This window comes from Populus trichocarpa, chromosome 15, assembly GCF_000002775.5.
Source record: "Populus trichocarpa isolate Nisqually-1 chromosome 15, P.trichocarpa_v4.1, whole genome shotgun sequence".
Lineage (NCBI taxonomy): Eukaryota > Viridiplantae > Streptophyta > Magnoliopsida > Malpighiales > Salicaceae > Populus > Populus trichocarpa.
The window spans coordinates 12,621,399-12,637,903 of record NC_037299.2 but is presented as its reverse complement, the minus strand read 5'-3'; the positions used below and the strand labels follow the sequence as shown (position 1 = coordinate 12,637,903).

At 34.1% G+C, this 16,505-nt stretch overlaps 4 protein-coding genes across 7 annotated transcripts; 3 read left to right on the top strand and 1 right to left on the bottom strand.

The window, feature by feature from the left end:
• Positions 1-1,813: 1,813 nt before the first annotated feature.
• Positions 1,814-4,437, top strand: LOC7457587 (uncharacterized). The gene is made up of 4 exons (XM_002322275.4): positions 1,814-2,114; positions 2,335-2,593; positions 2,725-2,919; positions 3,576-4,437. Exons 1-4 carry the CDS (start codon positions 2,023-2,025, stop codon positions 3,969-3,971), a joined length of 942 nt encoding a protein of 313 aa, XP_002322311.2. The 5' UTR covers positions 1,814-2,022; the 3' UTR covers positions 3,972-4,437.
• A 1,544-nt stretch (positions 4,438-5,981) lies between these two features.
• LOC7457586 (succinate dehydrogenase assembly factor 2, mitochondrial) lies at positions 5,982-8,836 on the top strand. Its single transcript, XM_002322274.4, has 5 exons — positions 5,982-6,179; positions 6,262-6,375; positions 6,482-6,608; positions 8,294-8,362; positions 8,456-8,836. The coding sequence occupies exons 1-5, from the start codon at positions 6,076-6,078 to the stop codon at positions 8,600-8,602; spliced, it is 561 nt and encodes a 186-aa protein (XP_002322310.1). The 5' UTR covers positions 5,982-6,075; the 3' UTR covers positions 8,603-8,836.
• A 1,424-nt stretch (positions 8,837-10,260) lies between these two features.
• On the top strand, positions 10,261-14,504 carry LOC7456662 (uncharacterized protein At4g14100). 4 transcript variants are annotated; one of them, XM_024585976.2, is made up of 4 exons: positions 10,261-10,831; positions 11,019-11,140; positions 12,216-12,371; positions 12,921-13,130. In XM_024585976.2, exons 1-4 carry the CDS (start codon positions 10,360-10,362, stop codon positions 13,089-13,091), a joined length of 921 nt encoding a protein of 306 aa, XP_024441744.2. In that variant the 5' UTR covers positions 10,261-10,359; the 3' UTR covers positions 13,092-13,130. The 4 variants fall into 4 exon arrangements, with proteins under 4 accessions (XP_024441744.2, XP_024441745.1, XP_024441746.1 ...); XM_024585977.2 differs by lacking the exon at positions 12,921-13,130 and adding an exon at positions 12,673-12,858 and having other exon boundaries at positions 10,264-10,831; XM_024585978.2 differs by lacking the exons at positions 12,216-12,371; positions 12,921-13,130 and adding an exon at positions 14,481-14,504 and having other exon boundaries at positions 10,269-10,831.
• Positions 14,505-14,970: 466 nt separating this feature from the next.
• LOC7456661 (uncharacterized) lies at positions 14,971-16,468 on the bottom strand. Its single transcript, XM_002321727.4, has 4 exons — positions 16,069-16,468; positions 15,902-15,960; positions 15,404-15,521; positions 14,971-15,291 (listed from the first exon to the last, which is right to left on the bottom strand). The coding sequence occupies exons 1-4, from the start codon at positions 16,317-16,319 to the stop codon at positions 15,207-15,209; spliced, it is 513 nt and encodes a 170-aa protein (XP_002321763.1). The 5' UTR covers positions 16,320-16,468; the 3' UTR covers positions 14,971-15,206.
• Positions 16,469-16,505: the final 37 nt, after the last annotated feature.

The window sequence follows — 16,505 nt, the reverse complement described above, 5'->3', positions numbered from 1 at the left end:
ACACTACAGGTTGCATTAATGAGGTAGCATTCACATAGTAAGGCAGTGGACTTTATATGGAATACTTAATTTTGTCGATCGGTAAATTATTACCGGACAAGAACTACACGACAATAAATGTAAACAGACCAAAAAAATAATGTATGGGTTTGCTTGAATTTTATGACAAAAGGAGACGGTAATGCTCGATGTTGCCGTATTGATTAGCTAGTGGTATCATCATACCTAGCCGCTTAAAAGGTGATGAAAGCTTTATTAATTTACATGTTTTTTTATTAATTTACATGTTTTTTATTTAACTTGTTAACAAACTAGACAATTTTCGTGTGATGCTCGATGCTATAGGATACATGATGAAGTTACCTGGTATACTAAAAAGAAATTGCTCTTGCTTGTTCAGTAATTAGGTGTATTTATATATTTTTAGCCTGTGATTTTTTTTTTATGGAGGTGAGAATCATGTTATCAGTCAAGAAAGTTTATCGATTAGTGTGTGTCATGTTTATGTTATAGAGTATATTTATTTCTATTGGTGTTTATGATGGCTAATAGATGTAGCAGTAATGTAGTTATTGGTTATAAAAAATAATATTTTTCCTGTAAAAAATTCATGTGTGCAATACAGAAAAATTATGTGCGTTATGCATTAAAATTGTTAGTAAGAAAATAAATATAAGAAAAAAAATAGGGTAAAAAGAAAGACAAAGAAAAATAAAAAAGAAATTGTAGTAGTCGTTAGAACCTGACAGCTAGTAGGTTTGATCGTATGAAACTCGGAGAATGATCTAGCTAAGTGATTCAACAACACTACAGACAACAGATGACTTGGCTTGAGCTCAGAATAGTCATTGTGGCATGCCTGTAATCCAGTGGTTTGGCCAGAATGCGAGCGGTTCACAAATTCTAAAACGCCAAAACAGCAGGAAGGTTGCACCATTGTTCGTCATCAGAAGAGCCACATCTCACAAGAAAAAGAATTGCGATGGAAGGTATAATTTAACTGGTAAAATTTAGAATTTAATTTTTAAAAATTATTAGTTTGAGTTTTATAAATCTTAAAATTATTAAAAATTTATAAAGTTATTAATTTTAAAATTTATAAAATTAGTTAAGATACAGATACTAATATTTATATTAATTAAAAAAAATCGCAATGGCAACGTTGCACTAAACACTGGCCAGTCATTTGTATTTGTTTCCACTGGATTGTATATGGGCCATCTGAGGCCCATTCATTCTCAATTTTAGCAGTTTTTAGCGCAACAAATAAGGGTTCGGGGTATACCGACAATATTAAATCCGAACTAAATAGGCTTTTTTTATTAAAAAAATCTGATAATTTGATCACCCAATCAGTTTCGGATGGAGTAGTCATATCATACGTATCTTTGAGAACAGAAACGTAAAATTACATGAAATACGTTTCATAAGAATGTTTAAAATATACTGAATTAATTAAGACTATAGGCTAAATTGAAATGTATGAAGAAATTGTGTTCCTATAATATTTTGTATTAAAACAATATACTTTATTTAGTATTGCTGTTACTTTTTGGACATCAACCTCTAAGGATATATTTGGATTAGTTTTCGTTCAACAAAATTAAGTCTTTTTTCTGATTTGAGTCTTAAGCAGAACATGGACATTCAGATTATTACATGTGCATGAAAAGAATTTGAGTTCAAGGACTTAATTGAAAATTTGAGGAGTAGAGGACTAAATTAATGGATTATAACAACTTGAAGAACTAAGAAGTAAAGGCTTTTAACCCTCAACGGTTCTCTAGTGAAGTGCTCTCCATTTCCTATTTTGGGCAAGTTAGTTATTCATGGCTAAGGTAAGGAATAGGAGCCCAAAAAAACGGAAATTTGACCCAAAAAACAGCGAGCGGGAGGAACGAACTGCATAGGCTGAACCCACAGAATTCGCTGCAATTTTATCAAATTTTGCATCTAAGGACTCTCTCTTTTCTCTCTGTGTCCTCCACTGAAAGAAAGAAAGAAGAAGAAGAAGAAGAAGAAATGGGAAGTAAAGAGCCAGCAAAGGAAAAGAGAGAAAAAAGACTCCAAGAAATTTCTCTTCTCCGTACCATTCCTTACTCTGATCATCAAAGGTACCTTTTTATTAATATTCTTGTCTTAGATCTTTCTTTCTAGTATTTGCCTAAAAAGATCATGATCATGGTGTTGGTGTTGTGTTATTTTTATGTAGCTTGTTAGGGCATTCTGCTTCAGGATGCTTGTGAATGCCTAATGATGATGCTTCTCAATTATAGAATATTAAATTAATGCTCCCCAAAGCGGTGTAACTTCAATTTGGTTGAATGCTTGTAGGTGGTGGTCATCAGAAACTGTTGCTGTGGTGACCGGTGGAAATAGAGGAATAGGATTTGAGATTGCGAGGCAACTTGCAGACCATGGATTGTCTGTTATCCTGACATCACGAGAAAGTAGCGCAGGCCTTGAAGCTGCCAATGTCTTGCGAGAGTTGGGTTTGAGTGTGGACTTCCATCAACTTGATGTCTTAGATTCTTTATCCATCAAAACGTTTGCTGAGTGGATACAACAAACTTACGGCGGATTAGATGTTTTGGTAAGTTGACTGCACTTTAGTTTTCAAATCTAGTGCTACTTATACTATAATTCCATGTTTTATGCATGTTATTACATAGATATTGTCCTGAATTTCTTTGCTCTGTCTTATGCATATTATCCCATTTGCAGGTGAATAATGCTGGTGTTAATTACAATATGGGGTCTGACAATTCTGTTGAAAATGCCAAGAATGTTGTTGATACAAACTATTATGGTATCAAAAATGTCACTGAAGCTCTGATTCCTTTGATGAGACCTTCTTCTGTAGGTGCTCGTATTGTTAATGTAAGTTCACGGCTTGGAAGACTAAATGGCAAACGAAACGTAAGTAATCCTTCCATCTTCCTTAGCCCTCTCTCCGAGACATAGGATGTTATTTTGCTTGAGCTATGTAGGGTTTTTATTTTATTTTTTTTCTTTTTTCAATTCATGTTAGACCAACGCTATGCATGTGCATGAAGATGGATTCTTTTAACTGGGAAAGGTCTGAGGCATATTAATTTAAAATGCAATTCATGCTAATCTTTTTGTTGGCCTGTCACCTTGGAATGGGTAATGCTATCGAATTCTTGGACTGGCTTTGGCCATGATTTGTTGACTGCATTTTTATAAAATCAATGGTCCTTTTGCCGCAATTTGAGCACAGAAAATTAGTGTGCTGCTTTTGTCATTTTCATAGCATAGGATCTGATCGTAAACAGAAAAGGGAATGTCACGTACTCTACCATGAAGTACATATCCATTTCCTGCCAAGAACCAAAGGAAAAGGAAAGAGAGTTATAAATAAAGAAGAAAGGAAGATAAGAAACTCCATTGTCGTTATATTGTATCTGTAGCTTGTTCAATGTGTCCATTTCTGAGATTCAGCTATCTCATAAAGAGGGTAAAGAGTGGTGCCAGAAGTGTTTTATTTTTAATGTTATGGGGTACATGTTCTTTTAACTTTGCTGAGTTAATCGTAATTTGGGTGACTTTAACAGAGACTTGAAGACAAAGATTTGAGAGAGCAACTGGCTAACCTGGAAACACTTTCAGAGGAACTCATTGATAGGACGGTGTCTACTTTCCTACAACAAGTAGAAGACCGCACATATACATCAGGTGGATGGCCTCAGGTGAACACTGATTACTCGGTGTCAAAACTTGCAGTTAATGCTTATACTAGGCTAATGGCAAAGAAACTGTCCGATCGGCCTAATGGTCAGAAGATCTATATAAACTGCTACTGCCCAGGGTGGGTGAAGACAGCTATGACAGGCTGGGCTGGTAATGTATCAGCTGAGGATGGAGCTGACACAGGAGTATGGCTGGCCCTGCTTCCAGACCAAGCAATCACAGGGAAATTTTTTGCTGAGAGACGTGAGGTAAACTTCTGAGGCAATTAGGCTGAAAGATGCCATCAGGTTGCGGAACTGTTTACATTCTTTTGATCAACTGCTGATGCATAACATCCAAAGGTAAAAACAACGTTAAATCCAGTAGGGACTAGAGAGGGTAATAACATCAGCCTGCATTTTCTAACAAAGGTGTTGCCTTGTGGATTCTACTTGGGAACGAGAGCAACTACCAAGCCAATGGAACGGAGATTCGTGTACTTAGATTGCCAATCTACTTAATATCTAGAAGGGTATGTCAAGCACCATTCAATAACCAATTTCCCTTGAAAGAATGATATATTTGTTGACATTACATAAGGAAGTGATTGGCCTCAAAATATAACCAAGTCGTCCTGTTGCTGTGATTCTCAGCTGGATAAAGTTGAATTTTCTCCTTTAGTTGTTACCTTGACGTTTTTGTTCAAGCTGTATCGAATTTACTTGCAAATTCTGAATTGTTCTGGTCTTTCGAGATGTTCTTTTTATAGCTTTCCAACTGCAAAACCATTTTCTTGTCATTGAAAGATAAGGAATGTTCAAGGTTAATTTATGATAAAACTAGGGGATATTTCTCCAGTGGTTTGCCCATGAATTTTTCTTGTGATCACAGTCATAACTGGTTGCTGGTTACCGTAAGACTGTTGAAGGATAACCATAACTAGTTCATGAGAGGAATAAATTACGGATTTGGCTCTTCTCATGTTCTTGAGAGCCATGTTCTATCATAATCATTCAATCCACATCTCTGAAATCAAATCAACAATTATGGTTTTTATTCATGCATGAATAGCAGGAGGTGGTTAGGAAATGTGATTGAGTAATCATTTGATTCTAAGATAAAATCCAACCAATTAGAGATATAATTAACAGGCTAACAACAATACAAGGTTTACTATGTAGCGACTGATATCTCCAATTTCTGGGTTTGTATGCTCAGCAGAAAGGTTTCCAGAAAGAGACTGCATGGAAGAGGCCCTTCTAAGATTATCCTTCTAGTTTTGCTTCTTCTTTATTTATTTATTTATCAGATATGTCTCTCCACTACGAAACTGGATGTAATAAACCTTAAACTTTCAGGTCATGCGTCGTGCCTCTAACCAAATCTGTAAATTAACCGAAAATAGAGGGTGGAATTCACGACAAGTTAATAGTGGGGGTTAATAAAGATATATTGAAAACTATAAATTAATATATTGAATAAAAATTCATAGATAAATTAAATATTAAAAAAAATTTCCTCCTAAGAATAATTTTTTATTTTATGTATTTCTTGTATTTTTATGTAGTAGATTAATTTTTGAGTTTGGGGGAACTTTTTTTTGTTTTGGGTATGCGGGGAAACTAATTTTCTTTTATTTTATATTTCAAAAAGAAATATATATATATAAATTATATATATGAATTGTTATATATAATTAATTGGAGATACCAGACATTACTAGAAAATGAAAATTTAAAATCTGTCATATTCATTTTTATATTAAAATGATAGATTTTATCAAAAAAATAAATTAGAAGAACCACACATGTTTTTTATCCAATAAAACTATGTTATATCACAATAAATAGTTTCATGAACATGCTCAAAATCCATCAATGCTAATCATATTCTCAAAATTACTTCTTAAGAACTTGTATTTTGGAAAATTGATATATGTAAGGAATAAAAGATAACGAAAAAGTAATAAATAAAGATTATTAATAATAGACCAAAAAATTGTTTGAAATTACCACTTTCATCATTGTTTTTATTTATTTGTTATTTAAAAAAAAACATTGTGTGATATAACAGCGTCTTTTCTTTTGTTACATATTTAAAGAAAAGTAAAATTATTAACAATCGTTCGCTTCTGGCCCCTAAGCAAACCAACATATATTTTTTTTTAAAAAAAAGAAAAAAGAAAAATCGAAAAAGAAAAAGTGAAGAACATCATGTGTGTGGTGCGGCTACCATCAACGTAGCATTGCATCTCAACCGTTAACCGAACCTAACTCCATCCAAGACGACGACATGTGTGTCAAAATTATCCTTAAATGACATGTCGTCAAAGAATCTCTTGCCTTTTATGCTCTCTTTTTTTATTGCTTGTTGCCACAGAAGAAGATGATCAATAAAATGGCTAGCTTGAGAAGAGCCCTGGTTACCGTCCACCGTATCCTCAACTCCACCACCACAACCAATCACATCTCAGTTACATCCCCTTTAAGGTACCTATAAATTTTTACCTTTAAATCTCGATTCTTTTAATGTTATTTAACTCTAAAGATTTAAACGTTTTGGCTTTTTCAGGTCTCAATATGGGCTGTTTTCACGTTATTCAACGTTAAACAAAAATGATAATAAAAAACCATCATTGGATTTTGAGCTATCTAATGAAGAAAGCAAAAGGAGATTATGTAACAGGTATTCTTGTTTGATTTTTTAAATAAAGTTTTCATCTTTTTAAGATTTTTGTTGTTGTTTTTGTGTTTATTACATGAGCTGATTATTTTGTTTTTATTTGTTTAAGGCTGTTGTACAGGAGCAGACAAAGAGGGTTTTTGGAGCTGGATTTGGTTTTGGGGAAATGGGTAGAAGAGCATATTTATTCTATGGATGAAAATGGTGTTAAAGCACTAATTGATGTTCTTGATCTGGTAAATAATAATTCTCCATCACTTCATTTTTTTGGTCAGCATGAGTTTTTATGATTAATTATGGTTTTAATTTTAATTTTGTTTCTTTTAGCTTATTTTCTGTTCTTTGCTCTAACCACAGGATTAGTTTGTTCTTATCACTTCGATTGGTGATAATATCAAATGTTAGCTTATATAAATTTTCTCAGTTGAAGCTGGTTCTCAATGTGAACTTTGGTCTTGTGTGAACTAACTGGGTATAAGGTGGTTTTAATGATTAAAAAATTGCAACTTTAAGCGAGTTTTAATGGCTCGGAGGTAATTTTTGAATTCTGCATTAGATATTGTCAATTGGAACCAAATTATTACATTTGCCACAGCTCTTTGGTTCTGATTTTTGTGTTGTCTATTACGCAATGGTATGTGATCGGATTATATTCTGTTTAAGCTTTTTTGACTGAAAATATATTTATAAACACCAAAGTTTGAACCTTGGATGTAAGCCATACCATTCTCCTATACCCAACCCAAGCCGAGAAGCCAAGATTTATTCTGTTAGTAAAATGTCTGATGTAGGCTTGTGCTGAACCTGAAGACCTTCAGCAGGTTTTAACTCCATCTATTCCTTGTATACGAAATGCATGTTGGCCTTAAAGTTATTTCTGTTACGTGATTATTTGAGAGCATTTTTAGTAGTAATTGGTTCTAGTGGTTTTTGTTTGTGAAGTGAACTCAGAACTAGCATGGGAAAGTTTTAAGGTAGTTTTGATGTCTCAGATAGTGAAAGTTCAACGTAGTTTTATCACCTCAATGGTAGGCTATGAGAATTCTTTGTTAAACATTGTCAATTGGAACTGGTGTATTGCAGCGTCCATTGCATTTTGGCTCTACTTCTGTGTTGTTTTTTATCGGCTACGTATAGAGTTGAATATGATTTATGTTTCTGATTTTTGGGGTCTTTATAAGCTTTTGAAATTACAACATTCATAACAATAAAAAATTGTACATTACTTTGAATACCACACTCTTCTTTCAGACCTCAGCAGATGCACAAAGACGATTCTAATATTTAATTGCCTTGTCTAAGGCCTGTGCTGAGTGCAGACCTTAAAACCCTTCAGCAGGTGTAACTCCGAGGAGTGACTATATACACAACTTGGCACATTTGCTCTTTTGAGTATTTTGTTATCTATAGTTTTATGGAAGAGCATCTTCAGTACTTAATTTAAGATTTTAGCTTCTGGTGACAAGTTCTATAACAAATCATGAGTGGTAAAATCCCAACCGTTTGCCCCTAGTATCTCAAAGTTGTTTCTAGTTATCTAATGTAAGTAGAGCATTCGGTAAGCTAATGCAGATTCCAACAACTGATCAGAGCAATCAAGAAAAGCTGTATTGGTTCTCTTCCACATAATCAAAACACTTACGGACATCTTTATGCTATATTGAGGGATGGCAAGAATGTTTGTCTAGTCACTTGGAATAGAGTCCACAATAAAATTGTTTCATAAAAGTTTTCTTGCCTTGCATATTTGATGCTTAGGTACAAATTAAAATAATGCCAAAAGAGAGTATGCTTGTGGATCTGCTTTGACATGTTACTTGACTAAGGCTGGGCATAATTGCTTGGTCTGAACTCTGAAAGAGCAAAGTCTTTTGACTGGTGTTTAATATTTGCGACTGAATACATTGTTTTGCTTCTGCAGGAAAATCCAGATCTTTGGAAATGGTTAACTGGACAGGAGCAACCCCCTGAAGCAGTGAGCATAAATCCTGTGAGTCATTTAGATGGCCCGAAAATTGGTTTTCCTCCAGATTCTTCCTTTCCCTATAAATTGCATGCTTATGTGGTTTATTTGCTGTTTTAGGTATTCTCTGCTGTGCGTGACAAGATCATGAACAATCTCAGCAGCCATGCTGCCCCCGAGACACGGGCAATACCTGGACAGCCATGGGTAAGAGGATGGGATGATATCAAGAAAAGCGCTGGCAGCCCAGTGGCTGGAAACCAGTAGCACTACTACTACCAGGAAGCTATATAGACTGTTCATTTGAGCTTTTTGACGAGTCATAATGTATTAACGTGTGCTCTTCTGAATACCTTAATTGTTGTTATTTCTTCTCATGACTAGCAAAATAAAAAAGGACCGTTGGCTGTTAATAAAAGTGGAGATGTATTTGCAGGCCTTGCATTTCACACTGTTGAACCTTATAGTAAGATTATTTGATTCGGGAGATTTTTAGGGAAAGCTATTTGTTTCTTTAGGTATTTTTATTCCTGTTTAGTTTCGGAAAATATTTTTCCATGCTCTGCTTGTACTCTTTTCCTATTTAGTCTAGAAACTAGAAACCCGGCGTGATAGGTCAATCTAGTGGCTTCACCAGTCTAGATTTATTAAAAGACTGGTTGGTGTAATGACCTGATAAAACCCGGTTAACTCATGATTCGGGTGAAATCTAGTGTTTTTATTTTTTTTTCTTCTTTTAAATATGGTTTTTTTTCTATATTTTTTTTTATAATTTTTTAGTTGGTTATTGATACTTTTTAAAATTTATTATATAAATACTAGAAAAATATTTTATTTTTTTATTATAGGATTTAAAATCTTTTAGTATTTATAATCTAAGTTTTTTAAAAAATAAAAAATTTCAATGTGAGATTTTAAGTTTTTTTATATATATACTTTATGTTTACAAGAAAAAAAATTATGTTTTTTTAATGTGGATTTTAAAATCCTTTCATATATATACTTCATGTTTACAAGAAAAAAGTTATGATTTTTCAATGTGGGATAAAAAAAATTTTGGTTTAAATATTTCAATTTAAAATGATGACATAATATTTTTTTAATGTGGGATTTAAAACTTTTTAATACACACACACTCTATGTTTCTAATAAAAAAGTTATTTTTTTAATGTGAAATTTGAAGTCCTTTCGTATATATACTCTATGTTCACAAGAAAAAAAATTATGTTTTTTCAATGTGAGATTTGAAGCCCTTTCGTATATATATTCTATGTTCACAAGAAAAACGTTATGTTTTTTCAACGTGGGATAAAAAAAATTTTGGTTTAAATACTTTATTTTAAAATGATAACATAATATCTTTTCAATGTGAGATATGAAACTTTTTAATATATATACTCTATGTTCATAAGAAAAAAGTTATTTTTTCAATGTAGAATTTGAAACCCTTTAATATAATATTATATGTTCACAAGAAAAAGTTATGTTTTTTCAATGTGGAATAAAAATGTTTTTTGTTTAAATACCTCAACTTTAAAGGATAACATAATATCTTTTCAACATGGAATAAATTTTTTTAAAAAATATTCTTTTAAACTTCATTATTTACAAGATGTATAGCATATATTCACATAGATTTTTTTTTTAATATTTTCATATGAAATATTAAAATTTAAATATTTTTTAAATATTTTTTGGATTAATCTGTAAAATTCAGGATTCGACCTCTTGACCGGGTTAATCACGAGACCGGGTTTTATATCTATGGGATTCATTAAATAAAAACAAGCAGCCATTGAGGCACACGTCAAAATTAAGTGCAGCCACGAGGCAATTTTTGATGAATCCAAAGTTTTGTTGGGCTGAAAGTGGAATTTCCCATTTTGATGTCTAAGGATAAAGCCACATCCTCATTCCTCTGTATCTTTTGTGGACCTTATTTATTCACCCTGTTGCTTTCTTGTTCTATCCTCTCGTCACTTGATTCTTCATTACACTCATTGAATTGTAACAGAACAAGAGCAATGGGCTCTAAAGTCAAATCTCTCTCTCTCCTCATTCTCCCATTAGCCTTCTCTCTTTGTTTCTCTTCACTATCATCAAAACCAGCAGACCCAACTCCAGCTCCATGGCCACACCAATTCCACTCAATACTCTTCATGGATAACAATGGCTCACTTCAGGTGGTGGACCTCTGGTATGACTGGACTAATGGCCGCAACTTCAACATAATCCAGAACCAACTTGGAAAGCTTCTTTATGACCTTGAATGGGATAATGGCACCTCCTATATCTACACGTTAGACTCCAATAAAGAATGCAGAGTCTTGCATTTCCCAGTTGGTGTTCTCCGCCCCAATTGGCTTGAAGGTGCTACCCATCTTGGCCAACAAGAAGTTGATGGCTTCCTCTGCAATGTGTGGCAGAAGGTGGACTTTATTTGGTACTATGAAGATGTCATAACAAAGAGACCTGTTTACTGGGTCTTTTACACAGGTACTCCTTTTGATACCATCTCCTTTTAACTTAAATTTTAACCATTGCCCATTTCTTTTCATCATTATCTGTTTGTTGTTTATCAAGTTCATAAGCTATAGATTGATTGGTATAATTAGATTCTGGTTATTTGCTAAAAGTGTGATTATTAGGGCTTTTTTATTATGAAAATCCCATGGATTTGCAGGAATGACTGCTCATGTGATGACATTTGAAGTGGGGGCGGTGCTAGAGGATCCGAAGTGGCAGGCTCCTGTTTACTGCTTTAAGGAGTCTGAGAAGAAGGAGAACACTGTCATTAAATCTGTGGTTAGTCATGGATTATCTCGTGAAGGGTTAATGACAGGATCGTTTAATGTTTCTATGCTGTACTGATTGTCTCTTATGAGCTTCATTTCCTTTGCATCTTAATACACTTCCTGATTATATTACAATTGATTTTCAATTGCATCTTCAATTACTTTCTGATACCTGTCAGAAGAATTAGCTGCCAGAATTTTCCATTGCAATATTCTTGTAAGTTTCTGAACTACCAAAATTTCTGGAAAACAAAACTGGCAAGTGGGTGTCATTATAGAAGGCTCAAAACTTTTCAATTGTCAAGTTTTTTGCCCGAAATATAAAGAATACATCGCCACCTACTAGTAAAGAAAGGTACAAGAGGAAGAAAAAGAAAGCCACAAATACCTATTAATCTGTCTGATTTGTACAGTCTGTGTCTTGATGTTTGGCCAAGTAGACTGAAACCAGGCTCTCCCCATAATCATGAGCTTCGTTAAAACTATGAGCTCTCTCTACCAGAAGCTTTTTAGATTGTTGGATTGAGGGGTGAAAGAAACACAAGCCAGTTATCCTTTCAACTGGCTGGAGCTTAGTTTGTTCCATTACTATAATTTTATCATGCTCCCAAATTCCTAAAGGCTTCAGCATTGTAGTCATAGTCATGGTTGTTAAAATCGCGATTCAAGTCGTAAAATCGTACGTTTTTACGAGTTAATATAGACTTTACGTGCTAAATCGTTTATAAAAATCGGAAATGAGTAAAATCGGGTAAAAAACAGTTAAAATCGTTAAAATCGGGTGAAATCGTCTAAAATCGCGATTTCACCACCGATTGAACGAGTTTGCCCGCAGGAGAACAAAATTCAGTGTAGTTGCCACGTGTCACCCGCCTATTGGCTTGAACAGATCGAAGGCAAAGTAACTGTGACTCACCGAATCAGTCTTCTCTCTTCAGTCTTCTCTTCAGTGACATTCACAATTCAGTAATTCACGAAATTCCTAAATTGAAAATCCCAAATTTAACAACCAACAGTCTTCTCTCTTCAGTCTTCTCTTCACCGAATCAGTCTTCTCTTTTCAGTCTTCTCTTAATCTCTTGCAGTCTTCCTCTCAGCCAACAATCAACCACCGTCACAGCCCTCGCTCGTCCCTCATCTGCATTATTTCCATCATCGACGACGTTCTTTCCACCAGCCACTGTGAGAATCACAGTCCACACAACAACAACGGTCAACGACGTCTCTCCAGTCTTCACGAGGTAAGTTACACTGTCCGTTTATCTTGTTTCTCTAGTCTTCAAGTGGGTTTATGATCAATGTACATTAGCAATAAATAGTATTTACGTCAGTCACATTGAGCCCAATAGTAGATAGCTATGTATACAACTCTTGTGACTGCCAAGAGCACCCTTGTACATTAGCAATTTGATATTGATGATGGTGAACTTCAAGATTGCTAAAGAAATTACCTGGACAATTTGTTGTTTCCTATTGAACTGTTGTACCCTTAACCTGTCTCTCATGAAGTTTGCTTCTTTATATGTGATACACTTTTGCAAGAATCAACATCAAATTGAGCAGTGGAGGGAACAATAGAGAAGCAAGTTGATTACTTATTCAGGATGTCCTTTACCTGGGACTGCAATGAGTTGATTTTTCCTTTTTAATTTCATATAGTTGTAATAACAACACATGAAAATTCTATTTAATAGCATTGAAAAAATTGGAAGTTCTCCATTTAAATTAGTATTTCTGTATTTATATTGTTGAGTTTCACCATGAACCTGAATAGTATTCGTTGCTCTCAGCAACAGAAAGATGAATATGAAAATACTGAGGGATTGCCAACTGATGGATCTGAAAGCACCGAGGGGTTGTTAAGAGAAGACCTGGGTCGCCTTGTTGCTTCGCGTTGGACAGGAGAAAAAACTGAACACCAAGTTGAGGAAGTTGAGGAATTTTTTTTTAATGTATTTTAAAATTCCTTATGATTTTTTTATGATTTTACGATCCGTTTTTATGATCCGAGTTTGCGTATGATTTTTCATACCGTGTTAAAATCACGATTTTAACAACCTTGATCATAGCCATTGGATTTTGTTGTATACTACATAAGAATAGCCTTGTCCATCAATCATCCCATGTTCTTGGACATCCAAAATTATCAAATTCAAGATTTTCCCTTGCAGGAATTGACAACCAATACAATAGATTTCTGTTTCTGAAACTTTCACCTTTACAACAAACCATCCATTTTAATACTCAAAATCAGCATCACATCATGTGCCAGAAGATGTAAGTTCCCAGTTTTTTTAAATGTTTCTCAACTTCCAAAGTTCTAGGAAGGGCTAAAAAAATTTCATCTGTAAATTCTTTTTTGCCTGAAGTAATATAAAACATAAATAGCAGTAATAATTAAAGAAAGGCATAAAATGAAAGAAAAAGAAAGATAAAAATATCTAATAATATCTGTCGGTCATTTAAAAGTGTTTGGAAGAAGTTTTTTTTTAAAGTATTTTTTTTATTTAAAAATATATTAAAATATTTTTTTTATTTTTCTTTTATTATTAATATATCAAAACAATAAAAATATTAATTTAATTTAAAAAAAAAACACACGCACGTAATACAAACACCCACGTAGATGAACATGAAACCATGCTTTCCACGTAGCAACCAAACCTTGAAAGAATGTGCGAGCATGCGACTGATAATTACATTATAATTGAAGAATTCATAATAAAAAAAAGGCTAACAAATGAATAAATAGTCAAATACTACGCTAAGCCTCCATGTTAATTGATCGCTATGTTCTAGTCCAATTTATTTTTGATTTGGAAATAATAGGATTATATTATTTACTAGGAAGCACATATACATCAAAATGGGGATTAAAAAAAAAATTCAATGTTGAATTTGCGAGGATAAGATACGTGGAAGATAAAATCTGAACATATTTTGGGATTAAAGTTGTATTTAAAAAAAATATCCAAATATATATTTAAGTTTTATGAGCTAAATAACTTAAACATTTAAGTAGATAGAACATTAATGTTTGTTTATAAAATGTCAATCAGTGCAATATTATGCTTGATAAACGATCACATTCTTATGTTAGAGGTGCTTTAAAATAAATAATAAATATTACTATAATTTTTTTTATTCTTGTAACAAGAATTAAAAAAAATATATACCTGGGAATGAAGAATAATGAATAATGAAATACATACCTGGGATAGGGGATCTGATGATGATGGAAATCAGGTTGCTTTCATGGTTTGAGTATCATTTTTTTTGGGAATGAAGCTGGAGCTTATCCCTTTTCTTTTCTTTCTTCCATTTGTTATTAACGTGAGTTTTGATTATAGGTTTGGTGAGTGAAAGAAGGACCTTGCGAGTTCAAGCCTGCTCCAGTCTCTTGTGTTAGTGACTTGTTTTCTCCTTTAAACTCCCCCCTCCCCTGTCGATGGAGAAAAGAGTAAACAATTCTGCTTGGTTGTATAGCTAACAAGTAACATTTGCTATTAAATTTACCATCAAAGAACTCGCCGTCTGGATGATAGTTGAGGCATTGACCCTTCATAATTTGCTAACCATCATGGGATTTGATAGGTATAGACGGCGGTGGAAATTAACAGCTGGGAGGATTTGGCATAGTGGGACTGCATAAGTTGTAGCATCAAGTAATCTAAATTAGGTCAATATCATCCCTCGTTCATCAGGGAACGGAAAGGGTTTTTTTAATGGGTGATACTACTTCACAGAGGAGATGTTTTTGCAATTTCTAACCTTGTCAATGCTGCAAATATGCCCTGTCAAAGCTTATTTCCTAGATGCTCTCTGAAGATATGGGAGAAGTTTGTCTTATCCCCAACTTACCAAGCTGAGGATCTTTAAACTCTGTTCTTTTTCATTGTTACTCAGAATAATAAGAAGACAACTGTTTTTCAGCTATTAGAACAATGGCAGCAGAAAGTGCTACAGAACATATGTTGTCCTAAATGGAATAAAAAATACAAGAAAAGTTCTATGAACTCCAGCATTCACATTATGACATTCGTTTCACACTGGGGTTTACAAGGAGTTGCTGCCATTCAACCTGGGAAGGAATTGTTGATGTAGAAGTATATGCCAGCAAGAGCTACAATTCCAACCACCACTGCAATTGGCAAAGCTCGCCTGACAAGTTCAAATTCAAAATAAAAGGCGTGAATTATAGCATGATCAAGCTATGAGGCAAAAACAAAATGTAAATTGCATCGTTTCACCAGTTGTCAAGAATTACGCATACCCAATTGCTTCATCTTTCTGGATCTGTTCTTTACGTGCCTTACGAACATCTTTGTCATTAACATTTTTTGTCACAGCAGGCATGTATTCCCTAAATCTCCTTTTAGGAGCACCACAAACTGCAAAGCATAATTAACTCATCATTAGTACAACCCTTGTAATTTTGTAATCTAAACAGGCCTAAAAAATATTTTAAAATATATCTCCCTAACTTCTGTATCCTGTCTAGTGTCAGCGACTTTTCAAGCGTTTCGCTTAGGATTAGATAGCAATACTAAAATAAACCAACGAAATCAGCACTCTTTGTGGATAAGGCTACTAGATTCTAGGGTAACACCACAGCTTACACTTTGATGCAAGGCCATTATAGATGCAAATTATCACCACTAATAACAATAACTAGACATGATCAGTTGACTGTGTGAGGGATGGCCATAGGATAATTTTTTTTCAGTGGAAAATGAACATTCAAATAAATCCCAGAGATGAAAGTAATTACCAGGGCAGAAGTAATTATCAGGCTGTTTGTCAAAGGGTTTCCTGTCATTGTAAATATACCTGCATCACCATAATTAATTTATCACACCAAATCCTGTTAATTTCGCTTCCAAATGCTAAAACCAATACCGTGCAAGAAATAAAAGAAAAAAGGAAAATAAATAGTACCCGCAATCTCTACAAATGTAGGCCTGCTTGGTTGCAGCACGCATGGAGAATCTTGGTGCAGCAGATGCAAGAGGCTGCTGCTGATTGTAAGAAGCAATCAAGAGGTGAAGTGAAGGAGAAAAGAAGGATGATTTTAGAGCAAAACGATCAGTTGGACCTTTAAGACCAACATTGTTGCCATTAGGAGCTAAAAGAGAAGGTGGCGGTGATGTTTTTGTGGCTTGAAGCCTTATTGGTGCATGCAAGGCCATTTTTGCAGGACTTTTTCCTCTTCTCTTCCTCACAGTCTGTCTTCGTTTAACAGTAAAGAGAAGAGATATGGGGATAAGTGAGTGGTGTGTAGAGGTAAATAGTGTAGGAAGTTTGGAGAGCAAATGGAAGCGTGGCTGTCAGGCTCCCCACACAAGCTTCTTCTACCCACTTCTTTTGGGCTTTTC